General features: G+C 47.9%; 2 protein-coding genes across 2 annotated transcripts; one reads left to right on the top strand and one right to left on the bottom strand.

Moving 5' to 3' along the window:
• Positions 1-532: 532 nt before the first annotated feature.
• Positions 533-6,218, bottom strand: xkr6a (XK, Kell blood group complex subunit-related family, member 6a; the record flags this gene model as incomplete). The annotated part of the gene is made up of 4 exons (XM_084574095.1): positions 533-1,037; positions 1,832-2,249; positions 2,902-3,098; positions 5,638-6,218. 4 exons carry the CDS (start codon positions 6,216-6,218, stop codon positions 533-535), a joined length of 1,701 nt encoding a protein of 566 aa, XP_084430221.1.
• Positions 6,219-10,594: 4,376 nt separating this feature from the next.
• Positions 10,595-25,839, top strand: gckr (glucokinase (hexokinase 4) regulator). Its single transcript, XM_084574122.1, has 19 exons — positions 10,595-11,103; positions 12,337-12,486; positions 12,563-12,631; positions 12,721-12,789; positions 12,914-12,987; positions 13,144-13,210; positions 13,307-13,360; positions 13,506-13,600; positions 13,693-13,798; positions 13,885-14,003; positions 14,562-14,660; positions 14,740-14,837; positions 15,144-15,220; positions 16,385-16,481; positions 16,562-16,671; positions 16,791-16,874; positions 17,042-17,185; positions 17,693-17,843; positions 24,901-25,839. The coding sequence occupies exons 1-19, from the start codon at positions 11,053-11,055 to the stop codon at positions 24,999-25,001; spliced, it is 1,815 nt and encodes a 604-aa protein (XP_084430248.1). The 5' UTR covers positions 10,595-11,052; the 3' UTR covers positions 25,002-25,839.
• The last annotated feature ends 1,397 nt before the right edge of the window (positions 25,840-27,236 follow it).

The following is a 27,236-nucleotide window of genomic DNA, read 5'->3' as shown; positions in this document are numbered from 1 at the left end:
AAGTGACGTTTGTTCTTCCTTTGCGTCACATCTTTTTATTCTACTGAGACCCGTGAACGTGGGACGAACACAACATACATAACCTCGCGGCGTGGTGAAGGACTCTTGCGTCCCGTTTTTTTAATTTTTTCGGGGGGAGGGGGGTGTATTTTTCTCCACAGCGGAACGCGCACGTGTGAAATGAAAGAAATGAGACCGAGTGAAGCGCAATTAGAGGAGTCGGATAGGGACACAGAAGAATTAAGAGGGAAGGAGATGGACTCGCGCCGAAGCAGCTTGTTGAGTCATGGCCACGGGACTCGCGGGTCATGAGCGCCCGCCAGAAATGTGTGAGGGATTGCGTGTGCGCGGGTAAACGTGTGGACGATTGCTTTAGTGTGTGTGTGCTTCTATCCAGTGTGACTGTGCCGGTGAACATGTCTATAAATCTAAGTCATGTAACATCCATGTGTACATACATGTGTTGTTATGGTGCGAATGTGCTTACGTGTACAGGTGTGTGTGTGTGTGTGTGTATGTGTGTGTGTGTGTGTCAGAGTGAGGACTCATACTGCAACAGTTCATACAGCAGGGGTCCGTCACGGTAGCGTATGCCCACTGCAGCTGGCGTTATATACTGCAGGATGTTTATAGTCCTCCGCAGGCGCCTGTCTACGTAGTGGGCGTCCCATGCCGGGTAGCGCTTCCTGGGCATGTCGATCTTTATAAGCGGCCCCTCGGGCTTGGAGGTGGGGGGCGCAGACCTCACCTGGAAGACGGGAAGACACGTCTCGGCCACATCCTCTTCCGTCTGCGACTTGGTCATGTGGGCCGGGGTGGGCGGGGCGGTGGGCGGGGCCGACGGGGGCAGAGGGAGCCCCCAGAGGAGCTGGGCGCAGCAGGATGAGGCGGGGCTCGGCTGGAGGTGGGCGGTGGCGGGGTGCAGGAAGCCGTAGTACAGCAGCATGACCAGGACGCCACCGGCGAACGTCAGGTAGACGCTGCACAGCGCTGGGACGGCGTAGGAGTCGGTCAGCACCGGGTCCCTGTATGCGTACCTGCAGCACGGAGAGTTCACATCATTACATACAGTCCCTGACATTGTGGCTTCTTGTCAAGAGTTTTAAACTGTTTCACTCCTCCATTAACGTCTTGTCTTTGTGTTTTCACGCAGCCTCCTACACTCACTTGAAACCACAAATGCTCTTTTGAAGTGTAAAGCTAAAGTCTTTGTGCCACTGTCAACCAATTCCACGAAAAGACCAAAGTCAACAACGTGTTTGTTTGCCTCTCAGCGCTTTCACACCCATTCATTCCCTCTGAAAAGCGAGGGCTGCGGCGAGCGTTTGTTTGGGAACTATTTTCAGCTGTGGATTATTACACATTCATTCCTCTGGTAAATGTTTATGGCATCTGGAACGGTGTGTGTGTGTGTGGGATTGGACAAACAATGGAGTCCTGTGGCACAGAGGAAGAAGACATGTCAAGCTTTGCTCAGACAATACTTTCTTCTTGGATCTGTTGTACGATTTGAACAGTTTCAGCAATAAGATGTCTCCCACTTGCCCGATCTTTAAAATGCTAGCTTAACATTCTCAAATCCCAGGTTGCCCACATCCCCACACACGTCCTCAGAGCTGTCCCATCCACATCTCCGTCTGCCCTTTCTTCTTGCTGCTATGTGAAGAATTGCTACTTCACAGTTTCATTGTTGTTGTTATCTTGCAAAAGAAAAGCCCACTGAGACATTGTGCTGTTTTATGTGACAAGCCAACTTCAAGTAAGCGAGCATGTAGTCAGGATTTCTTTCATCATACGACATCCAGGATGAAGGAAAATGCAAATAACTCACCACAAGCCAGTGAGGATGGTGTTCTCAGCCAGCACCACGGTGTAGTACGCTACCATTCGGTGGCGCGTCCGTCCCTCCTTCACGTTGAACCAGCAGAAGATGTAGACGATGCCGACCACCATGTTGAAGAGCACCTCCTCCCACTTGGACATGCAGAAGTCGGTGCCCCCGTGCACCACCCAGAAGGCCATGGCGCACCAGTGCACCACCACGAAGATGCCGAAGTAGATGTGGAAGAGGGAGGCGAAGAGGGCGAGCGAGAGGACGCGGGACGAGATGGTGAAGAGGCGCCAGAAGAGGTGCAGCAGCGCCCCGCGGTAGCTCATGCTGCGCTGGTCGTCGCGGGAGTCCCGCAGCAGCTTGTGGTAGGAAGCCAGGACCCAAGCGAGGGAGAGGAGGGAGGCAAGGGAGGAGATGCCTGCGGGGCAGAGACAAGAGGTGGAGGATTTAAACGCTTCTCATTTCTCTGAGAATTAGTCAGGACAAGGTAGAATTAATGTGTCAAGCCTCGTGACACAGCAAGTATGTTAACACAATATTATGAGTCACTGGGGGGCGTTTTGTGTAATGACGCGGCCGCATCTTTAAATAAGAGGTGGTGTGTGACACGACAGAAACATTTGTTATTTTTAATGTCCCAGCTGCTGCATGCATCCACCCCCCCACATAATACTAGTCACAGATTTGCATTAAAGGTTTTGTCCAGAACTCCTGAGTGATAAGTATGAATAACGCCAGTGGGTGGCCACCTAGATGACACATCTCCCGTGTTTCCTGGATGAATAAGGTAGAGACGAGGGGGTGATGTGTGAGGTGTTCGGCTAGCACGTCGTCTGAACTGAACGCTGATGATTGTCTTTTCTTGGTGTACCTGAATCAAAAGAACTGTGAAAATCCAAAAGCCGCCCCATCTGTAGCTAGCACGATGTGAGCAAATTGCTAATGACTGTTTGTGCAGCTGCTAATTTGTATGTGCATTGTTGTCAAAGTGAAGGCACGCTATTATGTTGTCCGGCGGGAAGTTCATGCATTTTTCTTTCTTTCTTTCTTTCTTTCAGTCCGACACCTACACTGCAGCGTCTCGGCCCGGTTCTCCTGGATCATGATGCAGAGCTGCAGGACCAGCTGAGGCGCCGACTCCAGGAAGGTCTCCAGCAGGCGCAGCATGTTGACGTCCGCGTACTCGAACATCATGGCCCAGTACCACCGCCGCTGGTGCTCCTTCTGCCGCCGCGACATGACGCCCAGGTACAGCGTCCGGATGTACCTGCAGGGGTTTCAGAGGTTTCTCTTAGGCTCGTTTGTTTTCTCTTCAACTGCACTAATAGTAAGAAATTCACAGATAATGCTGCTGAAACATTGAGTCAGGCATAAACTAAATATCTGCTCTTTCCAGATTTGCATAGGAAATGGTTTAATGCTTGTCTTTGTCATAAACCTGGCATTTCTTAGACATTAGACTAATCACTGGATATCTGTGTTTGATTTTCTGAAAAATTGGTTGTTAGAGCTTCTAAAGAACAAAACTACTCAACCTGCCACTAGCAGCATGCTCACCAATCATTTAATCACCCATACTTTCCCTTTCCTTTCCCTTCTTTTGTCTGATTTGACACCTAAAACCAATAAAATCCCAAAACAGCTGCGGCCTATGAATAGAAACATTCCCTTTATTAATGGGCTGAACATTTAATTGAACCTCTCTGTGAACAAACAGCCGCGACAAGAGCAACACATACTAAGTGGATTTCTAGATCTGGGAAGCTACAGTAGATGTGGGTGGGATGTGGGCAGTGATTTCAATTAAACTGCCTTAGGGTACTCACTCTGTGTGTTTGTGTGTGTGTGTGTGCGCGCGTTCAGCCATGTATGTGTGTTGCTGCGCTCTGATGATGATTTCTTCGCAGCGTGTGCATTGCTACACTACGCTATGATTGTCACGCCGCATGTGTGTGTGTGTGTGAGCTCCTGCATTATGCATGCATCTTGTATGTACAGCTATTACGGGCCATCTGGTTTGAAAAAAACAACAAAAAAACAACACACCCGGCTCTAATTCACAAATCGTAAATAATGCACCGTGCACATCAAGACGCCCACATGTGCACGCACACCGTTCATTATGCTAGTGCTTCTAAACAAACCGGAATTAATGGATGTTTTAAATTAACGCCTAAATGCCCTTGACTCTGTAGCGGTGAAGGGTAAATTAGCAGCGTTTGTCTGTTTTTCAGCTTTTTAAGAACCTCTTAAAAAAAACGGGAAGTCCGGTCTCTAACGCTCGAGATAATGGTTGATGTTTTGCCGTGCAGTGCAGTATAGGGGGGGGATGTGACAGCCACTTAAAGGCTTGACATGGAAGGATGCGGTTTAAAAACCATATGCACTGAATACAGTAGATCTACCACTCCACCCTGCCCCCACCACTCTCACTTCTCCTCTCCCCTCCTCCCTTCTTTTTTTTTTTACTCCCTTTCCCCACAGCCTCTCCATCTCTAAGCGATCTGTCTCAATCAGGTCGTACCATTTCCTCAGCGCCCCCCTCCCAACCCAAGCTTCCTCCTTCCCTTCTCCTCCAGGTGGGAGAGTCCATTCTGTATACCGAGGGGGTAGGTGGAGGTAGAGGAGGGATGTTTATGTGTGTTAGGGGTTGATTTAACCCTACAACCGAAGCAGAAGAGCTGAGTAGCCCATCCCCAGCACAGCGGCATGTAAACACACAAACACACAGCGCTCTGCTCTCCCTGCACACCCAGAGGCTAGTGGACACCATTAAGAAGTCGTATTGGAGAGAGGAGAGGAGGGGCGGGGGGGGCGAGTGAGATTGAGAGTGAACACACTCCTTCTACTACTACGTCTGCTCTCCAAGATACGCTCAAACGTACATTTATATGAAGCAAGAAACAAACGGAAGGGGCATGTTTCTGTTTTTTTCCCAATAGCGCTTTTAGCACTACAATTAGCACCTCACCCTTCTCCAACTGTATTTGTGTGTGTGTGTGTGTGTGTGTGTGTGAAAGAGAGAGAGCGAGAGTTAGGGAGAGAGAGAGATGTGTTGCCAGAAGCGCAGATGCTTTTCCTCTTTGTACTCTCCATGCATGCTGACACTCACGGGAAGAGCCGTGACACCGTTTTTCCACTGGTCACACACACGCTGACAAGCACACACACACACCTACACACATTCACAAAGCCCCTGACTTTTCATGTTCTCTGACTAAAGCGAGAACCCTGACCGAGCGCTGTCAGTGGTGCTGGAAGTGTATTCAGCACCACGGAGAGAGCGCTTCAGTCAGACCCTACAAACACTCTGGATGTGACTTAATCTCGACATCAGCCTGACGTACAAGGTTTCCTATAGGAGTGTGTGTAGTAAAGGCTCACTGCAGAAACACTCCTGCCACTACAGTAGTAGTAGTAGTAGTAGTATTCAGTGTCACGTACTTGTACCTCTGCTCTTTCTGGCTGCGGATTATCAAGTGTTCAAGCGTTCCCCAGAAGTGATAAAAAACCAGAAACTCTGCTTTAAGTTTTCGTGCCTGTCTCTTTTTAAAAATCATTCCTAGATCTTAACTCGAGTAAGTGGCGGAGAAAGCTCAGAGAGCGTTTCCCTGTCCTCCTCTCCTGCCTGTCACTGTGAAGCAAGGATGTTATTTCTTGTGGCTGCATCAGGTCGACATGTACTCTGGCCACTGGCAACGTTAAGTGTGTGTGTGAGAGAGAGAGGGGGAGATAGAGGGAGAGACGGAGAGGGGTTGGGGTCATGAGATCAGGTGTGTTGTTTTGTTTGTGCCGTGCTCCCCTACCTCCACACTTGCCCCAGCTGCAGGATGTGTAAGGTGGCCTGCCACAGCCAGATGGTGACCAGCTGCAGGCGGTCCCTGCCGGGGTACAAGCACCCCAGAGCCACGGTGCCCCGCTTGGTCAGCCCCTCCACCTCCCCGAGCCCCCCGCCCGTGTAGTCCTGCACGAACCAGCGGAAACTTAGAATCTGGACCAGCACCGAGGGCACCAGCACGAAGAAGAGAGTGAGGCCGAACCAGAGGTAGTCCTGCCTGCGGTAGTAGTCCACCGCCAGGCACAGGTCTGTGCCAACGTCCCAGAAGAAGACAAGGAGGGCGAGGACGATCCAGAGGCAGTCCAGCCACAGCTGTTCGCGGGGAGGGCAGTGAGTCTCCCGGATACCGGCCCCTCCGACGGGCTGGCCCCCGCCGAGTAGAGAGCCGAGGCAGGCTGAGCGGCAGCCCCAGTAGCACGCGGAGGTGCGGCAGCACTGACAGATGTGGATCGCGGCGGAGTCCAGGGGCTCCTCGGCGTCAACATCGTACAGCTGGGCGAAACCGCCGCACCCGACCCCGGCTTTGCCGCCGTCCGACTGCGCGGCCATGTTCGCCTTCCCGCTCCTGCCCTCCTGTGAAAAGCACGACAACCGCACCGTGGTGCTTGCTCGCGGGGCGCGGATACCACGTCACTTCCCAGATACCTGCTGTCCCCTTCCCTCTCGCGCCGCGGCGACTGCTGTGTCTCTTTCCCGCTCGGGGCGCGAGGAGCCATCAGAGCCGGCGGCCGCGCGTCGGCGGCTCCACTTCTCCCTCGTCCGGTCGAAACACCGCCACCGGGCGCCCGTGAGCAGCAGCAGCAGCTGAATCCGTTCTCGTTCTAGTCCAGCAGCCCTGCATCATCCCGTCCTGTGCGCGCGGTCATCTAGGGCGACGAAAGGCTATGACGTAATGCATCTCCCGCTGTTCTTAAGACGTGTGAATGTGTGTGTGTGTGTGTGTGTGTGTGCGGGCGCGCCCACCGGACACCAGACTCTTCTCTCGAACCGCGACTCGTGCTAATTTAAGGCTTCCCGTTCAGTCAACCGGGGGGACGTCCGACTCCTGCATCTCACGCCGCCTGCAATCAAGCTGCGGGTACCCGGCACCCGCTGCCACCCGTGTCCGCTCCTCTCCTTTCCGCAGCTCCAGCCCTCTGCAGCGCTTGCTTCCCCCCCACCACCACCAACTCCTCACTTTCTCTCTCACTCCGCCCTCTACCGGAAAACCACTTCAACCCCCCGAATCCACATCTGCACATGCACACGCACGCGCGCTCACACAGATGCACTGGGCTCGTGCTGTGCTACTGCACTACAGGAACACGGGGGATTATTTTCTAGCTGGTTTCTTCGCTTTGTAAGAGGCGATAAAAATACTTCCACCATATGTCACACATCAATCATCAACACTTCTTCCGTGCATCTCCTCTGTCCATATCCCCCTCCACCTCTCCATTTCTCCCTCACACTCTCTATGCATCCCTCCATCATCCCCTCCAGTGGGCTGGCTGCCCAGTGGCTGTGCCAGCCTAATCAGCCGTAACATATGTGTGTATGTGATCCAAGGCGAGCAGGGAGAGGCGAGGATCGAGGAACGTGAGAAACAGGGATGGACGCTGTACAGTACAGTAGGAGGGGGACACGGGGGCTGGGGGACAGAAGGATGGGTTTAGGAATTAGTGGAGAGATGAAAGGAGTGTTTGTGTGTGTGTGTGTGTGTGTGTGGAGACCAAGATAGAAAAGATGATTCAGGATGAATCAATTTGAAAAGGATGAAGACATTGACAGGGGAGAGGATAGCTGGAAGATTAGGGAGTTGTTGGAGGGATGAAATGGGCGTGTCAGAGGCAGAAGAAGGGAGAAGACATGTCCCGTAATTCTCTGTGAAATGATAACATATAGGAGAAGAAGAAGAACAAGAAGGGGCGCATTTAAAGAGAAAGAAGCCAAAATGGAGAGTAATGATTTTCTGAGCGCGATGAAGGTCAGGAGAAGGAAAAATGAAGGCAGACATTCCCAGATGATGAGGAAAAACATGTTGTTTAATCATATACAGCCTAAACATTTTAGATTTTAAATAAATCCCTGAATTAAGATGGATTATATCCACACACACACACACACACACACACACACACACACACTGAAAAATATGCAAGCATGCACTGCATCTCTTCATCACACACACACACACACACTTTCCTACTCAGAAGCACGTTTCCGTGCAAGCTCTTGCACTTTCTCCCTCCATGTCCAAAGGAGATTAGCCGCTCTGTTGTCATGACGACCGCGGCTGTGTTGCTGAAGGACAAGGGAGAAGGAGTAAGATGGTTTTTTGGTGTAGCTGCTCGTGAGCACGCAAGGAACGGCGAGCGTGGCAGCAACACCGGAGGTATGCAGGTGTCAGGTGTTCAGTCACGGCTGTTTGGCTGTTACACCAAATTAGAAAATTAAAAAAATAAAATGAAAGAGAAATAGGACCTGCAGATGCAGTTTGCAAGGTTGCAACCAAACACCCACTCTCCACCATACAATATTTATCTAAATAAATTCACAGAGGACTTGAGATCAAATGCTTCACGTGAAAGAAAGAGCAGCGACATCAGCAGCAAACTTCAAATGATTTAAATAATCACGACCTTGTTCACAATTGACGGGAGCCGCGAATGAGGGTTTTTTTTTTTTGATCAGGCGGTGATTGAGGGCGAAGCTAGATAACGTGCAGATGTAATTAGAAAAAGATTCACTTCGGCGTTCGGGAGTTCTCAAATAAGCTGAAACGACGACGCACAAAGTCGGCTAATTAGGAAGAAGCAAGGGTTGCATAGTTAGATGCACAACGTGCGACAAAATTCATGGTGGACTGGGTGGTTATGTGGCGATACAGAGGGATTGCACAGTTGACAATGATGTGAGCACAGTGGGGAGGATGCAGAGAATTTCTAAATATAGCTCGACAGCGGTGGAAAATAGTGTCCAGGGACAGTGGTACTTCCATTATGTGCACTAAACCGACTTATTTATAAGTAAATGTTCTTTATTAACTGTAAAAAGTAGTGTTGTTGTTGTGTTTTCCTTTTAATGTTTCCCTTATCTTCCCTTCCCCGATAAGGCCTCGAACCACACCATCACATTTAATATCCTGTAAGCTGCGTCTCCACCTCCTCAAGTGAAACTCACATTACGGCCGCGCAGCCTGCAGAGGTTTAATCAGCCGGAGTAACTCGTGTATTGTTGTTTATTTCATCTACATGGGGTTCGGCGTGTGGCTCGGAGACACCAGGATGAAACCAAGCGTTATTAACGCACCACATCAACTCAGCTATAGATCAGTTTGGTGATTAAACGTACACATATATCACTGCTGGAGACTCCAGGGTACAAAATGTACAGCCTCTGAAATGGTACCTGACAGATCCTTGACAAATGTGCGTAGCTAGTTGGGGAATACATGTTGTTTGTGAGTGTTAGGGAAGATTGCACACACATCGAGGCTATTAAGAAGTAATTATATAGAAATAACGTGTCCTTCTTTGTGTGTTTTGTTCAGCTTAAAGAGGAAGTTTGATTTTCTATGATTTTAAATGAACAAAACTGGCTTAAATTAGAATTAATGACATTTTCCTGTATAAAATTACAGCAGAAGCAAAGTCTTTTCCCCTCTTTAAGCTCTGACGGTTTATGACTGATAATGAGAAGCGGCCCTTAAACACTGATGGCTTTCCTCGCTCCTTTGGGAGGCGTGATTTGTCAAGAAGTGAGAACAACGCCGAGAAAGAGTCAGGACGGGGAGGAGATCCATCCCGCAGCTGCTTCAAAATCGAAGGAGCTTTTCGTGGTTTTGCTGCCAAGGTCAACGTGCAGTGCAGCGCTGCGGCACGGGTTAGCGCAGGTGAAGACGAGTTTATTATTTATGAAACGACTTAAAAAAAAAAACAAGCTGTGCTCTGGATCTGAGGCACTGCGTGTTCCTCGAGCTCCTCCAAGTTTGCCATGTATGAATCCAGTTATCGGTCGGTCGACAAGTCCGCTGCTGCATCATTCAGTGGGGACGACATGTTCGGTTTGTGAAAAAATGCAGCAGGGCTTCCTCGCAGAAACAGAGGCAGGCCGTTTACACTTTGACGAACTTGCTAGAATTGAGTGAAAGGCAAGTTTTTTGAGTTAAAATGAAAATAAATTGTCCAACAAACAAAATTAAACGACCGTAGAGTGACAAAATGACACTATAGATTAACAAATTAATGTTTTACATGCAGACAGCTTGCACCCACGCGTCATCTGTCAGTCCAGCAACCCAGCCCTTAATTATGCCTAACTTAAAGCCTTCACTCAGTTTGAGCTGGTGACTTATAGATACAGTTGTCATGAATTTCTGGTTGTACATATATAATGTCAACTATTTGGCACTACTATAATTGTCCACCAATTTTTTTGTTGTTGTTCATGTGAGTTTTCCAACTATTCCTACATCACGACATGAATAAGTGTGTGACCGCATTCATACTCACTTCTGAGTTGAAACTATTTTATAGTTAACTTTAAAAAAAAAACGTGAGTTTCACCCGTCGTTGCCGCCGACACACTACGGAGGAGCCACATCCTGACTTATCACACAGCCCCACGCACAGCTCTGGTGCTGATTTGACTCAGAGAGGTTAACACCAAACTGCACTTCAGATGTCTGATATTATTAATAATCAGCCGGTAATGAGTAATGCAAATGCATCACTACAGAAAGTCACGGAGTATTCATGTTAATTTTATGTAAAAAAAAAAAAAAAAAAGAGATGCAGCACGAGTTACCGAGTGTGAGGAGAAATAACATTAGTCTTTTCTTTGTTGGTGGAACACGATGTGAAAAATGTCCTCGCCGCAGTGTCACTGACAGCAATTAGCCGGCAGTGATGAGAGACTGTGGTGGGAGTTTGGAGGAGTGATGAAATGTATTAGACTCCACAATCTGCTGTGGTGTAAATATTTTCTCACTGCTGAGAATCAGTTGGGTCTTTGCTACACTCTGGGGCTGAAAAGACATTTCGCTGTTAGACGTTTGTGTCTGCGTCGAGCCAAAAAGCTTTTTTATTCATCTTCAGTTTCCTCTCAGCTGACTGCTTTTTTGCTGTTTGTGATTTACAGTCGTGGACAGGAAATGTTTCACCTTTAAACCCCTTAAAGCGAGGGCAGTTTATTTTCCTATAAAACGGGTTTAGGAATTGCCCTTAATCCACAGGTACTTCGTGTGTGTTTGTGCTGGTGTGTGTGTGTGTGTGTGTCCCTTTCACTCCTTTGTGTCAAAGGTCCACAAGCGAACTTTGTTACTACAGATAGATCACTTCGCTTTGTGGCCTTTCATTTTAAATACCTCTAACTAAACAAGCAGAAACAAGCTGCACATACAATGGCAGGATCAGACTGGAACTGTAGTCTTTCCACTCTGCGTGAATGGGAGGTAAGTTAAAAAAAAAATGTGCGTAGTATTTGTCCTAAAATAAGTACACTATTTGTTTTTCTTGCTAGTAGTTACATTAGAAGGTCTCATAAGTCTATGGAAAATATACTGTAAAGCTACAGTTAAGTGTTGGTTAGCTTAGCTTAGCATAAAATCTGAAAGCAACTGCACAAGACCAAAAAATAGTGCTTGTGAAAACTAAAAACACCAAATTACACGTTAATGATTAAACAAAATAATCTGAATAGAACCAGAATTTTCCAGTTTATCCCATTTCCAATGTTTATGTTAGCTGTTGTAGGCAACTGTTGTCGCTAGCTTCAAATTAGCATCGAAGCATGGCGGCGGCATTATAGGAAAATTACCGTTTTTTACAACCTGGACCTTAATTCTGGCCTAAAATACGATCGTTTACTCACCCATATAACTTTGGCGTCATTTGGAGTCGTTCGGAAGATATTTAGATCCATGTATATCCATATAGTGGGAGTGAATGGGGCACCGAAACGCAGCCTCTAAATAATACATTATGTGCCGCGAAACTCATTTATTTCACCAATATTTTGTTATGATAAGCTGGTGCTATTCCCCGTTGAGTCCGGAGTTACCTGTTATCATCATCCGGGGTCTGTAGATTGACCTACTAACCTCTGACCTGGATGATGTCATCAGAGTATACGGGTGAGGAGCTCGTTGAAAGGATGATGCGGAGGTAGAGAGAGGAACAGCTGGCCAAAGAATAACAAACCGCTGCACATCCGCGAACAGATAACAGGTAACTCTGGACTCAACGGGGAATAGCACGAGCGTATCATAACAAAATATTGGTGAAATGAACGAGTGCCGCGGAAGATAATGCGTTATTTAGAGGCTGTGTTCCGGTGCCCCAGTCACTCCCACTATATGGATATACGCGGATCTAAATATCTGACAAATGACTCCAAATAACAAAGTTATATTTGAGTAAACGATAATTTTTTATGACAGAAATAAGGTCCAGGTTGTGAGAAAACGGTAATTCCCCTTTAATGTCCTCATGTAATGCAGCCTTTAAATTGAAGTCTGTGGTTATGAGCATAGCAAGTTGTAACATTCCCCGCTGCTAGGCAACTGTTGCCATGTTGCAGCAGCAGTTTAGCAAGAGCACAGCCAGATCATTTAGAGTTAGCTGAGTTTGAATTCAGCAAATATGTTCAATTAAGATCGTCTAAATCGTGCTTTATGTTACGCTAGTCTCCAGATTACGAGCCTTCGCTTCCTGTTTCTGAAAAGTCTAATCCCTCGACAAAAGACATCGACCGAGCTTCAGCCGGCGGCATCGTGCAGATGTTGCGGGCCTGCGACAGCCAGATGTTTCAAGAGCAGACAGGAGAAACCTACCAGGTACGGGCATTCACCAAACAACGAGTACACTAATTTATTCTGAAATGATTTCCTTACAAGTTTAGTGTCATTTTAGAGGCTTTTGAGTGGCGGAGTGGTGGAGACATTAGTGGAGGTTTCTAAGAGGGTGGAGCTCCTTCTGAAGGTATCTTCTCTCTCACTCGATCTTTGTGTCTGTGTTTCTGTTGGTCAGTCAGGCGAAGGTTGGAAGTGTGTCTTCTGTCTCTTTAACAGGATCCCCGGGACAGCCTTGTCGTACTGAGCGGCTGTGGCACTTCTGGTCGACTGGCTTTCCTCATCACAGTGAGCACGTGGTTTAGCCCTCTCCACCTCACGACACTTCCTGGAAAGTTTATAATGGAGAGCGCATACGAGAAAATGGAATTTAATTCATGTATTGTGTGTTTTTTTATGCGTGTGTTGTTAGTCTGGCTTCAACAGAGCTCTGAGGAAACTGAACCAGAGCTCAGTCTACTCGTACATTATTGCAGGAGGAGACAGGTGTGTTGAAATGACTTCTGATGGCGAACGTTAGCAAGCTTTTCATAGTTTCCTGTCACTTACATCACCGAAGATATGTTTTATTGCTGTCTTCTTTTTTTGTTTTGTAAGAAGAAGTTATTTCTTTCCTTTAAAAGTCTCGCTTATTTTCCTCAGGGCTCTGTTTTCCTCCCAAGAGGCTCCTGAAGACGACCCCAAACTGGGCATGCTCAGCCTGAAGAAGGTTGTTTAAAACGTCTTTAAAAATCAGCGTGCGTGTGGTGGTTTGCAAGCGGCGCTCCAGCATTTCTAACCTCTTTACGTTCGTGGTTCTCCGCAGGTTTGTGAGGGAAAGAAGCGAGTCTTGTTCTTCGGCATTTCCTGTGGCTTATCCGTGAGTTAGCCTTTGTAGTTCAGACTCCGAATCCTGCATACGTTACATGTAAACCTCAGGATATACTTGAGCTGAACTTTTGGGAGCTGGTGTTTAGTTTACCCCTGTTGGTGCTTTGACGTGTGTTTGACTTCTGGTCCTGCAGGCTCCATTTGTGGCAGGTCAGCTGGATTTCTGCTTGCAGCACCCTGAAGTCTACACCCCCGTACTGGTCGGCTTTAACCCTGCACACCAGGCCAGGTGAATGAGTGTGCATTCATTTACATCACCATTATTGCTATAATATGAGTGTATGAGAGTGGTGAAGTACTTTTTAACTGTCGTTCGTGCAGGGATGAGCCGATACCCGGCTGCACGTTCACATTTCGCAGCGTGGTGCAAAGGATGCAAGAGCTTGCCAAAAGCCAAAAGGCCTTCCTCATCAACCCAGCAGTTGGGGTACTTGAACTCATTATTCCCTCTAGCTGTTCAGGTTGCATTTGTGTCAAGTCTATATATATACGTGTGTGTGTGTGTGAGATCAGCCAGAAGCCATCAGCGGCTCCTCCAGGATGAAGGGAGGCAGCGCCACAAAGATTCTCCTGGAGGTCGTCCTGTCTGCTGCTCACGCCGCCACCTTCTCTCACACGCCAATCACATGCAAGTAAGTAAGCAGTGGACAAACCCCACACTACTTCATTGGCTGTCGTGCTACATCTTCTTTTTATTGTTTTGATTGAGAGACCTCTAGTGGCAGGAAATATTCACTCTATGTTTGAAAAAATAGAAGATGAAGAGTTCGGTTAGGTGAGAAGCAAGCAGATTATATTAGTTCAGTGGGAAGTGGGAACTGCTGCCCCCCTCCAAAGTTAGACAATACATCTTGGATATACAGAAGCTTAGAGGTGTGTGATCTATTTCCCCCAGCTGCTACTTATATACGTTTATATCTCTCACTCTGCCGCCTCACTGCTTTCTAATCTCTTTCTTGGGTTTACAAAAGAGCCACAAAAGTTTCCACAGAGGCACCTTTTCATTGTGTTTCCATTGTGCGTTGCTGACCTCTAGAGGTCATTGCAGAGTAGGGACTCTGATGTACAAGCTTGGAAGCCACTGATCGGGTCGAAGGCCAATTGTTCTTATTAACATAACACATAACATATATATTTGAATACATTTAAATTTGTCACAGTCTTTCTTTTTGTTTGTCCGTGCGCAACAGTGGTATTCTGCAGCACATGAGATCATATGAAAGGACTGTGGATGTCACGTACTCTCAGAGTGAAGGGATAACTGCTCTGGTGGAGGCAGCGGGACAGAGGTAGAACATCCCGTTTCACAAATGTACCTTGTAATTTATTTAATACCGGGAAACTGACTCAGAGTGCTTTGCCTTTCAGTCTGCGGTGTGGAGGCCGCGTGTGTTATCTCGGCTGGGGCTCCTTAGCTGTGTTGGGCCTCGTCGACGCCAGCGAGTGTAACCCGACGTTTGGGGCAGGTGAGCGGAGTGTGATGGACTGGCCGGGATAAAAACATTATAGCGTTATATATCCAAAGACTTTTTCGCAGCTATAGCAGCTAATAGTCCGATGCATGTCACGGTTCGTGGGCTTCATCTTTCGTGAAGTATTTGGGCTCCTCTGGCCTCCTCACCTGTCTTCTCAGAGGCGTCCATGTTGTGTCCTAGTCGACTTGCTGCTTAAAGCGAAGTCGACTAGTCGGTACAACCCCTAGTAGCTACTCTGTGGACCTCTCAAGTAGTAACTCTAATACAGTAGCTAATGAACGTGTGTGTGTCTTTCAGACTACGAAGATGTTCAAGGCTTCATCAGCGGAGGATACAGAGAGCTGAACAACAGTGAGGGTCCCTTGACTTCTCTGGTATGCAAAGGGAAACAGTGAGGTTACATCTGTTTAAATAAAAAGAAGCGGTTTAACATTTCTCTGAACTGTAGCCATACCGACAGGCGTAGCAGACTGCAAAGCGCTTACTGCTCTGCGTTCGTCTGTGGGTTTTTTAAGCAAGGCCATGCAAAAGTATTAAAATGTCTGAAATCCACTGAAATCCAATTATAATGACATCCAGGTCTGGGTTTGCACCTCATAATGACAGATCTGTGTCTGCCTCGTGTCACTGTGGTAGATTAACCCAGAATAGGATTAGAATGAAATACATCCGGCTGTTCCCGCTTTTTGAGACACTTCTGGATTTGATGTGTGTTTTCAATTAATCTGCGGTAATCTTTTTATGATACCTCTTCTTGTTGGCTTTAATTAGTTAAACTGAATCATACTTACAAGGCACTCTATGCCAGATTTGAAGCAAATGAAGAAATGATTCACTCCAGCATCCACCTGTCGGCTTCCCATTCACTGGTTGGTGCTGATTTAGGGGAATTACAAGGTCAGAATTACAAGGTCAGAGCCTGTATGGTGAATATTTCTATTTATTATGAATGAATTCTACATTTCCATGCTAATCCGTTTCACTCTGGTAGGGTGACTGAAATACTACTGCCTTCAAATGGGACTTCTGAGCTTGTGGGAAATCGGGGGAAAATGAAATGTTTGGCATTCAAGTGGTAATGTCGGCCCTTAAGTGGTGAGACCGCCGCTGCTAGGCAACTGTCTGTGTCTTATAGGTGACATAATGTAGGAAACGCAAAGCCATGATGAAGGGATGAGGCTCTGGGAATATCAGACATCTTGTAAAATCACGATAAAAAACACTTAATTGCGATATTGTTAGCTTAGCATCCACCCAAAAGATTAAGTTCCACGTGCATCAGTGTCCTTTAAATTGACAGGGGAGTAGCATTGATGCTTTGCAGACTGTAACACGTTTGTTAGCACTGAAACCAATAGCATTAGCTCGCAGCCGCATGCTAGCAAGCTAGTCAACGTATTGCTTTATGCTTTTATGGCTAGAAGCAAGAAATTGACAATCGCTTCTTGGTGTCCCAGCTCAAATGGGGTCTTCCCTATAACACCAGGCAACAACACTACTCTGAAAAGAAATAAACTACTTTCACATCTCTCCTCTAGGGTCCTCAGTTCTGCATATCACATGAGGACTTTCTACATCTGGTCCTACCCTGTCTCACCGACAAGGACACCGTTCTACTCGTCTACGCGCACCGTGGTGAGACAGCATTTCGTCCCCGCGTCTGGAACCCGTCCAGAATCGAATCGGCGTGTGTTTTTGACTGCTTCTCTCCGCAGACAATGTCAGTGAAGTGGCAACGCTGGCACGCAGAGTGAGAGAAAAGACACCTAACCTCCATGCTGTTTATCATCAGTCTGATGGAGACACTCCACCCGCTACGCAACAAGTATCTCTCTATCCATCTATCCATCTATCATCTATCTATCTATCTGTCTATCTGTCTACCTGTCGATCTGTCTATCTATTTGTCTATCTATCCATCTTAGAATGTGTCCTCCTTTGCAGGAAGACATCAATAAGCTGTGTCTGTCCACACTGAAGATTGCTTGGCTTCAAGGACGGCCTGCTTCAGAGAGCTTGCTACAAATGGTACGGTCTTTTGCTCGGTCTACCCTCTTTACACTGAGCCTTTTGCAGACGTATACAGAAATTAATTATATCCGGTTAAATGCTAAAAGAGTAATTCCGTCTTTGTCGATATTTTAGTTTAACACAAATGCGAGGGGAATCAAAATCTTATTGCTCCTCTCTCTCAGCAGTGGGAGCTGTCCACTAAGCTGGTGCTGAACGCTGTGAGCACCGGAGCTCACGTCTTAAAGGGGAAGATATACCAGAACTACATGATCGACGTGCAGGTCACCAACAGCAAGCTCTACCGCAGGGCCACACGTTTACTCCAGGTATATAAAATTACTCCACAACACAACACAACACCCGTATGTTTGAGTTTTCTCCTCCTGGTTGAATTGTTTCAACCTCCAATTTGGTGGTGCCTGCGGTTTCTTTCCTCCTCCTTGTTAAAATCGCCTACATTACCCATAATGCACCTCTGCTCAATCAGGAATTGTTCAGTTTGAGATGTTGCGGGTGTGATATGCTAGTAGCCGCTAACCTAGACCCTTAGGTTCAAGCAGAGATGAGAGGAGGGCTGTAGGGCTAACCTCACTTCTTTCTCATTTTCAAGATTTTATTTAAGCGTGTTGGTTTGCAGTTTAAAGGACCGGCTTTCCATGCATATAGGGGGAACATATGGCAGCCATGAGATCACAAAAAAATGTGAAAAGCTCTCCCTACAGGAAGCTAATGTACAAACATGGCAGCGTGACATGGTGGGATCCAAAAAGCACCTGCTCCCTTTCGTCGTAACAAAAACACGATAATTCATAAGCACTCTTTCTTTTTTCCAGAGGTTGTCTGGTCGTCCGGAGTCCCAGTGTGAGGAAGCTCTTCTGAAGTCTATCTACCGAGTAGACGATCTGTCAACGGACGTTACATCGTGTGACATTACCAGACACACACAAGTTGCCAGAGGCAGGACCAAGGTAAGGAAGCAGAAAGGTGCACAAAGAATGAATGAGTAAAAGAAAGATGGAGGCTGACTGTATCATATCATATCATATTGTCTTTCATCTTGTAGGTGGTCCCTCTAGTGTTATAAATTCCCTTTGAGAGTATGCAAATGCAACATTAATGATGTTAATTTGTTAAATATAGTTTAAGTTATGTACCTGAACATTTTAATCAGGCATCTTCAGTTAGCCCGTTCTATATTGGGTCAGGCGTTTAGGAGGGCAGCTATGTTTACGTTTGGAGGGGGTCCTTGTCGAGTCAGTATTGCTAGCATACAATGTGTGTACTTACCTGGCTGCAAAAAGTTTTATATAAAGAATTGAAACCATCATCGGTGTCCTTATTCTCTGACCGGAATCTGCTCACGGGTAAAGAGTCCCCAGCACCATAGTGTCACACACCCTCAGAGTTATCCAATATTGGTCCTTCGAGCCGGATTTCTTCACTCGTGACGGCGAAATGGACACGCTAATAACAATGGCCGTAGACGGCGCACTCGGAGCGAGACAGCGACAGCTTCCAGCTCACCTACAAAGCTACCAGGTTAGCCTGCCACGCTCCCTCATTCCTCACGGTGCCTGCGCCAGAGACCGAAGTGAAAGCGTCGGCGCACAGCAGCTGCAGTCACTCAGCTTACAGACTGAGTCTGTTCGTATAGCGGACCAGCCGCACGGAGCGCACGCTATCGCCGATCGTCCCTCATCGCCGGGAGCGGCCGAAAAGGTGAGCGAGTGGAACATGGCGATGCACGGTAGAGACTTATCCAGCCAGCTAACAGGCCATATGAGCCCACCATCAGTGGCTCCCTCAGACCACAGCTATCTAAGCAGCCAGGGTTCTCCTGTTCTACAGTCATCAGCAAACTTCAATCTGGGCAATATATCACTATATCAACCGCCCTGGTCAGGCTCTCAAGTAGTGAACAGCACTCCTCTGCTACAGCCATCCAACCTTCAGCTTGAATCAGCCAGACTGCTTCAACATGAGCCACAGCTGTCTATGCTGCCATATACCACCTCTGCAGTATTGAAACTTCAAGCAGCAAGGACTCCTACACCAGGTGGTAGACCGGAGAATTACACACTGACTCAGTCTCTGCCATCAACTGTGACATCTGCATGGGCACCTCCTTCCCCTACTACGCTGGATATGGCCATGCTGCAGCGTACTCTTCCAGCATCACAAGCAGTGAGTTATGCAGGCCCACAGATACCAGCTACATGTGGCTACCAGTCTAACCAGCCCTCTACGCTGATGGTTAACAATGTACATGGCAGAATGCCACCAGCTGCACAGCATCAATACCTGCCAATGCAGAAAACACCAGTAAATCCAGTACCAGTGCATCAACACATTCCCCTCATGTCTGCACAACCAGTATATCAACCACCCCAGATAGCAACAGCTCCATATCTTGCACCGCAGTTACCTGTTACAGCTGCCACTCAGCCAGTTATCAATCCACCACCATACAGCCCTGCTATTCCCCTGGGGACAGTCTATCAGCCTCCATCGACTATCTCTACCCAGCCAATATACCAGTCACCATCACCGCAGCCGAACCAACATCTGCAGCTGTATCAGCCTCCGTCTGCCCCCTTAACTCGGCCACCTTATCAACTGGTGCCTGCTCCACCCGGTTTCACCCTGCAACAGCCCGCACGAGCTCTACAGGTTCAGTGCAGCCCCCAGTCCCAGTATACACCACTGCAGGTACCATACTCCGTCCAGTCCCCCAGACAGCCAGTTCCAGTACCTGAACTGCCTAAGTTGGTACATGACAGTGAGAGGGAGTTCGCTGACCTAAAAATGGCCCTGGACCACCTGCTCAATCCACACACTGAACTCTCTGAACATTACAAATACCGTGTGCTCATAGAACATTTGGTCCTGGACGAAGCCAAGCTAATAGCTCAGTCATGCAGACATTATGAACAACCCTACACCGCTGCCATGCAAGCTTTGCAGAGACAGTACGGGCAGCCGCATCAGTTGGCACAAAGTGAGATTGCAGCCATCCTGAACTCTCCTGACCTCAAACCAGGAGACCCCAAAGCCTTCCAGAGCTTTGCCCTCAACGTTGATCTGCTAGTGGGAATGCTAACTTCATTGGAAGGGCCAAATGGGATGGAAGTGATGTCTACTGGCCATGTTGATCGGCTACTTAGCAAACTCCCTAGGCACATGAGGGACAACTTTGTGGAGCGTCTGCAGGTTCAAGGGCGCCTCAACACCAGCAGCTTAAACCCATATAACCTTAAAGACTTCGCGGATTGGCTCAAGGTGAAGGCAGAGGCTCAGAGACTGTCCGCAAAAATGGCACAGCGCCATCGAGCTGAAGGAGCACAGCTTGCCAAGAGAGACAGACCCGTCCCTACTTCCCGACCTCGGACTCAACCTGTCTCTGTGTACCATGGCGCTGATCAGCCCAGATCACCAGAGATTCCTCGACCAGCAGCCAAGCAGCAAAGGTTTAAAAGGATGTGTCTCTTCTGTAAGAGTACAGAGCACTATTTGTCACAGTGTCCAGACATTATTAAATGCTCAACACAGGAAATGGAGAAGTGGATAGTAGATGGCAAGCGCTGTCGCAACTGCGGACGCACTAACCACGACCAAGAGAACTGCACCTTAAAGAAACCATGCAGTGAATGTCAAGAGGTTCACCTAAGAGTTCTGCATGACGTCGCCAGACCAGGCCCTCGTGTCTACCTCATCACACCCAAAGACTGCACCTCAGCTGCTAACTCTATCCAAGGAGGGAAAGTATATCTCAAGGTGGTGCCAATCATCATCAGTCATGGGACCAAATCACTACAGACATATGCAATCCTCGATGATGGGGCTGAACGCACCATAATACTGCCAGCTGCAGCTCGAGATCTGGGGCTCAGAGGCAGAGCAGAGTCTCTCACCCTCCGGACTGTTCGTCAGGATGTTGTTCACCTCGCTGGAGCTTCAGTCAACTTTCATGTAGCCTCTCCAGCAACACCGTCAGAACGGCATTTGGTTGAGAGGGCCTACACAGCGGGTCGACTTACCCTGACAGAGCAATCCTACCCAATAGCAGCGCTCCAGAGACGATACCGCCACCTGAGAGGGTTACAACTGCAGAGCTTCAGTAAGGTGCAACCACTGCTGCTTATTGGTGCAGATTATACTCACCTGATCACTGCCACAGAACCTGTCAGGTTTGGTCCAAAGGGAGGACCAGTAGCCATCCATACAGCACTTGGCTGGACACTCCAGGGACCAGATGGTTCACAACCCCATGCTGCCTCATGCTACCACATCGCCTTCAAGCCAACACCAGATGACATCTACCAACATGTCGAACGCCTCTGGCAGCTTGATGTGCTTCCATTCCGTAGTGAGCGGCTAGCAGTGCGGTCCCGCCTGGACCAGGAGGCGGTGGACGTCTTGGAAGCACGCGCCAAGAGAGTGAAGGTCGGTGACACCCTTCGCTATGCCACACCTCTGCTCCGGGTGAAGGCTGCGCCACCGCTAAAAGCAGATGTCGAAGCAGTTATGCCAAAGCTACGCAGCACAGAGAGACGGCTACTGAAAGACCCCGTCAAAGCTAAAGTATATGAAGCAGAGATCCAGAAGCTCATTGATGGTGGGTGCGTAACCAAGCTCCAGAAGGAAGAGGTAAAGAGCTCCAGCGAGTCATGGTTCATACCTCATCACCTCGTCCATCATAATGGGAAACATCGCCTGGTTTTCGACTGCTCTTTCAATCATGGTGGTCTCTCTCTCAACGAGCAGCTGCTCCCAGGTCCAACCCTCGGACCATCTCTCATTGGGGTCCTCCTGCGGTTCCGCCAGTACGCTGTCGCCATCAGTGGAGACATCCGAGCCATGTTCCACCAGGTTCGGCTTCTACCCGAGGACCGACCGCTGCTGAGGTTTGTTTGGAGAAACCTGCAAAGAGAGAAACAGCCTGATGTCTACCAGTGGCAAGTCTTGCCATTTGGTACCACAAGCAGCCCATGTTGTGCAACATTTGCACTGCAAAAACATGTCAAAGAAAGTGTTCCAGGGAATGAAGATGTCCTGCAGTCCATCGAACAGTCTTTCTATGTGGACAATTGTCTTCAGAGCCTGTCAACGGCCGAGTCGGCCAAGCTTCTCGTGAACAAGATGCGACAGTGTCTGGCCTCAGGAGGATTTGAGATTCGACAGTGGGCAAGTAACTTCTCATCTGTTGTCTCTCATCTGCCTTCCAGTGCCAGATCTGAAAGCACGGAGCTGTGGCTAGCTGAGAGGAACAACGATACCCAGGAGCCAGCTCTCGGCCTGCGATGGCATTGTCCAACTGATCAGCTCGGTTACAAGCCGAAGCCTCCAGAGACTGAGACCCCTACTATGAGATATATTTATAAGGTGCTCGCCCGCCAGTATGATCCACTTGGAATCATTATCCCGTACACCACGCGGGCCAAGATCCTTGTCCAGAGACTGTGGGCAAAGAAGAGGAGCTGGGATGACTCGAACCTCCCTCCTGACATTCTCCAGGCCTGGTCCAGCTGGGAGAGAGAACTCCCCGAGCTGGCCAACATCTCCATCCCTCGAACCTATGCACCATTGGAGCTCGCAACTGATACCACAGAGTACACTCTCCATGTCTTCTGTGACTCCTCTGAGCAAGCATATGGTTCAGTGGCGTACCTCACCACAACGAGTGATGACTCGGTCCATGTCTCATTCGTCATGGCTCGGTCTAGGGTGGCCCCGAAACGCCAGCAGTCAATGCCACGGTTAGAGCTCTGTGCAGCGCTGACAGGAGCCCAGTTGTCCTCCCTCATTCACAAAGAGCTCACCTTGTGTATTACCCAGACTTTCTTGTGGACTGATTCCACAACAGTTCTTACCTGGCTGACATCCCAATCGTGTAGGTTCAAGGTCTTCGTGGGAACCCGGGTTTCTGAGATCCAGGAATTGACTGCCTCACACACCTGGAGGTATGTGGATACAGCTAATAATCCAGCCGACGATCTCACACGTGGCAAGACCTTGGCTGAGTTAACTGCACCAAGTCGTTGGATCCGAGGACCAGCATTCATCCGACGTCCACCGGATGAATGGCCATCATGTCCTAGCACCACGGAGCCAGAGGACAGTAGTGAGTTAAAACAGACCGTTTTCTGTGCTTTCACACAGACAAGCTCACCACTCAAGATACCAGATATCGCCCAGTTCAGCAGCTGGAGAGAGCTGGTCAAGACCACTCAGCAGTCTCTTCATGGGGCGGCGGCCGACCCTGCTTTGCCTCTGTGTGACCTTCGAGATGCAGAAGTCCACCTGCTGAAGACCAGCCAAGCAGACTGCTTCTCTGAGGAAATCAGATGCCTCAGAGCCGGCAAGCCGGTGCCCCCTAGCAGTAAGCTGAGTACCCTCGCTCCGGAATTAGACCCTGCAATGGGCCTAATACGGGTTGGGGGACGCCTGCGCCGCATTGACAGCTCTCGGCCCACTGACGTTCACCCAATACTGTTGGATCCACACCATGCAGTTACCAAACTCCTCATTAAAGACACAGATGCCCAACTACACCACCCCGGGCCTGACAGGGTGTTTGCGGAGATGAGGCGTCAGTACTGGGTCCTGCGGGGAAGGCAGGCTATTAAGAAGTATCAGAGAGCTTGTGCTGGTTGTATGAAGTGGAGAGGGAAGCCAGTGGTGCCAAGGATGGCAGATCTGCCCTCGGCCCGTCTGCGGTTGCTTAAGCCTCCATTCTTCTCGACAGGTGTGGACTGCTTCGGGCCGTACATGGTCAAGGCTGGGAGGCGAAGTGAAAAACGCTGGGGGATTATTTTTAAATGTCTCACAACGCGGTGTATCCATCTGGATCTGCTCACCAGCCTCGACGCAGATGCTTTCCTCCTAGCATTGAGACGGTTCATCGCAAGGAGAGGCACCCCGTTTGAAGTCCTCTCTGACCAGGGGACTAACTTCAGAGGGGCGGATAAGGAGCTGAAGGAGGCCTTTGCAGCGATGGAGTCACAGCTGCAGGACAGGCTTGCAGAAAAACAGATTAAGTTCTGTTTTAACCCACCAGCATCTCCCCACTTTGGTGGCGTGTGGGAGCGTGAAATTCAATCAGTCAAGAAATCCCTGCAAGTGGTTGTAGGTGCACAAGTGCTCCAAGAAGAGGTCTTGCTCACACTCCTCATCGAAGTGGAAGGCATTCTCAATGCCAAGCCTTTGGGATATGTATCTTCTGATGTGGCCGATCCAGACCCGGTGACGCCCAGCATGTTGTTGATGGGGCGGCAGGATGCCTCTCTCCCGCAAGTCACCTATGCTCCTGACACCCTCACCAGGAAGCGGTGGCGTCATTGCCAGATGATGGCGGACCACTTCTGGAGACAATTCATCAGGAGCTACCTACCCACTCTTCAAACCCGCCAGAGGTGGCGTCAGCACACAGATCATCTCCCCCTGGACACAATCGTGATGATTGTTGATCCTCAGCTTCCACGTGCTCATTGGCCAATTGGGAAGGTGGTCAAGCTGAATGCAAGTGATGATGGATGCATCAGAACAGCTGTGGTCAGAGTTGGCACGAAGACTTACTTGAGACCGGTGGCTCGGCTGGTCCAGCTGTCGGCTCTTCCAGAAGACGATCCTAGTTAAAGGACTCTTGTTGTGGGAATTTATGTTTGTTTCGAAATAGCCATGCTATTTCGGGGGCGGCTGTTATAAATTCCCTTTGAGAGTATGCAAATGCAACATTAATGATGTTAATTTGTTAAATATAGTTTAAGTTATGTACCTGAACATTTTAATCAGGCATCTTCAGTTAGCCCGTTCTATATTGGGTCAGGCGTTTAGGAGGGCAGCTATGTTTACGTTTGGAGGGGGTCCTTGTCGAGTCAGTATTGCTAGCATACAATGTGTGTACTTACCTGGCTGCAAAAAGTTTTATATAAAGAATTGAAACCATCATCGGTGTCCTTATTCTCTGACCGGAATCTGCTCACGGGTAAAGAGTCCCCAGCACCATAGTGTCACACACCCTCAGAGTTATCCAATACTCTAGCTTTGCTCTGTTTGCTGACTGGTTGCTCTCTTATGACGGCGGAGTCTCATTTGGGGCGGCAGCCAATCGTCAGGGAGGCTGTGGAGGCGTGGTTGTCATAGCTGCTGCCATCATCAGGCTGAGTCCCTAAAAGACATTCTTGTCTTGGATTAGTCCCCTCCCTCCTCTCTGCAGAACAGTTTTAATGTAAGTTTTAATGTCAGATGAAGCTACAGCGACTCAACATCGCCTCTTGAGGTAACAAGTGGTATTACAGGGACAAGTAGCTGGTTAGCATGCTAGCCTCAGTTTATCTCTCTGCAAAACACTACATACACCTTTCACATAATGTTATTAAACTGTTATCTCACCACATTCTGCTAATAATGGGACGAAATAAATTTTTAAAACTAAAAAAATCTTGCATATGGCCCCTTTAAAACCGTGTTATAACCCTGGAGGATGCAGACCTATACCATGTACTATTATTAGAAACAATACTGTTACAAAATAAATATTGTTTCACATATGAAATTGATGACAGAACTTCTCCTGATACTTTTGTTTTCCTTTATAACTCGAATACACTTTATTTTGAAACCTGAATTACGTAAAAGCCTCAAATTGATACTGGCGTAATGCATCACTGACATTTTCACCCCGTGTCCTGCAACAGTTTCGTGGACGTAAGGGCTCAGCTGTATCTGTCCTGCGTGATGTAAGTCAGCCTCAATCCCTCTGTTCCTCTGTGGCTCAGCGCTCACAGACACACGCTGACAGGTAACAGGCAGTGGATTAGCGTGACGTGCGCGCGCCATAAGAGCGATTGAGCTGCTTTGGAAACACCTTTGGAGCAGAGTCAAACGCACACAGAGCAAAGGCAGCCGCGGGAGGGTAAAGTGCACATCAGGTGAGCATCAAAAAGCATTGGCACGTAATTGAAAACGTTTATTCTGCGTATCTTGCAGAATAACTTAATGTTGAAAAGTCATTCTGCACCTGCAACATAGACTGAAATGTAAAATGTGTAACGTACAGTTCATGATTGGCACACTTTCATGTCTAATTGTGAAGCTAAAGCCAGCAGGCGATTAGCTTGGCTTATCAAAAACACTGGAATTAGAGCGGAACAGCTAGCTAAGATGCAAATTGTGACTTCACAGCTATAATGGAGGTAACCAAGTCAGAATAATGGAGGTTTTTTTCTTTGCTGCATCATTAGAGGTGCTAGCAGAGGTATGCGTCAGGCCAGCTGTTTATTCCTGCTTAGCTTCTATGCTAAGCTAAGCTAATCACCTGCGGACTCTGCTCCACAGTTAATGCACAAACACAAAATATGTCAGCCGTCAAAATGAAAGCCAACCAAAATCATGAGAAGCCCAAGTAAGTTTTGAAATAAGCTGACCCCGAAACACCCAAAACTCAGCTAAATTAATACAGGAATCAGCGTCTTGTGCATTTATTTTATTTATATTGGTATTGTTACAGTCATGTATTCATTTGCTCTAGTTACATGATGGTCACAGACTGATGGATAGCCAACCAGACCCACAGTAGCATAGGCACACACACCCCTTCTTTAAACCACAGGCTTTAGTCAAAAGTAGCCTTTAGAGGTGATTAACGCATTTTTTTTGCCTCGTTCATAATGTCTTGAACACGCTGACAGTTAAAACTACGGGTGGGTGGAAAAGCCCTCAGCTTGGTTTGGGTTAAATGAAAGAAAATACTCCACACGGGGTCTTAAAACGTATTATTTCCAGCATTTTAAAGGGAAGCTTCGACCCACTCCAGCCTCTTTAACAGCATGCGTGATTTCTCCCGGAGAACCAGTAACAGACAGAGCTATGTTCACATAACCGTAGACACACAGTAAGGCATCAGTAACAAGCTTCACGCTGGTTTCACATGGCTGGTTATGCAAACCCCACCTGAATCGACAGCATGTACAGCAACACGCACCTAAGGAGAGCTCTTTAACTGAAGCAGCAGAGAAAGGTTTACTATAAAATCAACCTTGAATTCAAACCGTCGTCTCCTCATATTTCCTGTAAATACACACAAATATACGCTCACGTGTCACATTTTGTTCTGTTGTGCAACTAGGAACTAGGTCCCTGGGAAAAGAAATGCACCAACATTATGACCACGGTTAAAGGGCTATACATGTATTGTGAAATACAGTTCACACATATAAGCATGTTTAGAGGAAAACAAAAAAATATTTAAAGATGATTACTAAATTACAGTACGTTATTTTGAATAAAGTTTGTAAATTTAAAATGAGTAAATAATTCAAAATTAACTGAAACATTAGGGGAAAATATCATGTTTACTTTCTTGCTAAGAGTTAAATA

Source organism: Chelon labrosus, assembly GCF_963514085.1.
Source record: "Chelon labrosus genome assembly, chromosome: 24".
Lineage (NCBI taxonomy): Eukaryota > Metazoa > Chordata > Actinopteri > Mugiliformes > Mugilidae > Chelon > Chelon labrosus.
This window is presented reverse-complemented; position numbering and strand designations above follow the sequence as displayed.

Coding starts and splice junctions, on each gene's coding strand:
- gckr (XM_084574122.1), top strand. CDS start 11,053: ATGGCAGGATCAGACTGGAACTGTAGTCTTTCCACTCTGCGTGAATGG. Junction 13,601..13,692: donor AACCCTGCACACCAGGCCAG/GTGAATGAGTGT, acceptor TCGTTCGTGCAG/GGATGAGCCGATACCCGGCT. Junction 16,875..17,041: donor CAGAGAGCTTGCTACAAATG/GTACGGTCTTTT, acceptor CCTCTCTCTCAG/CAGTGGGAGCTGTCCACTAA.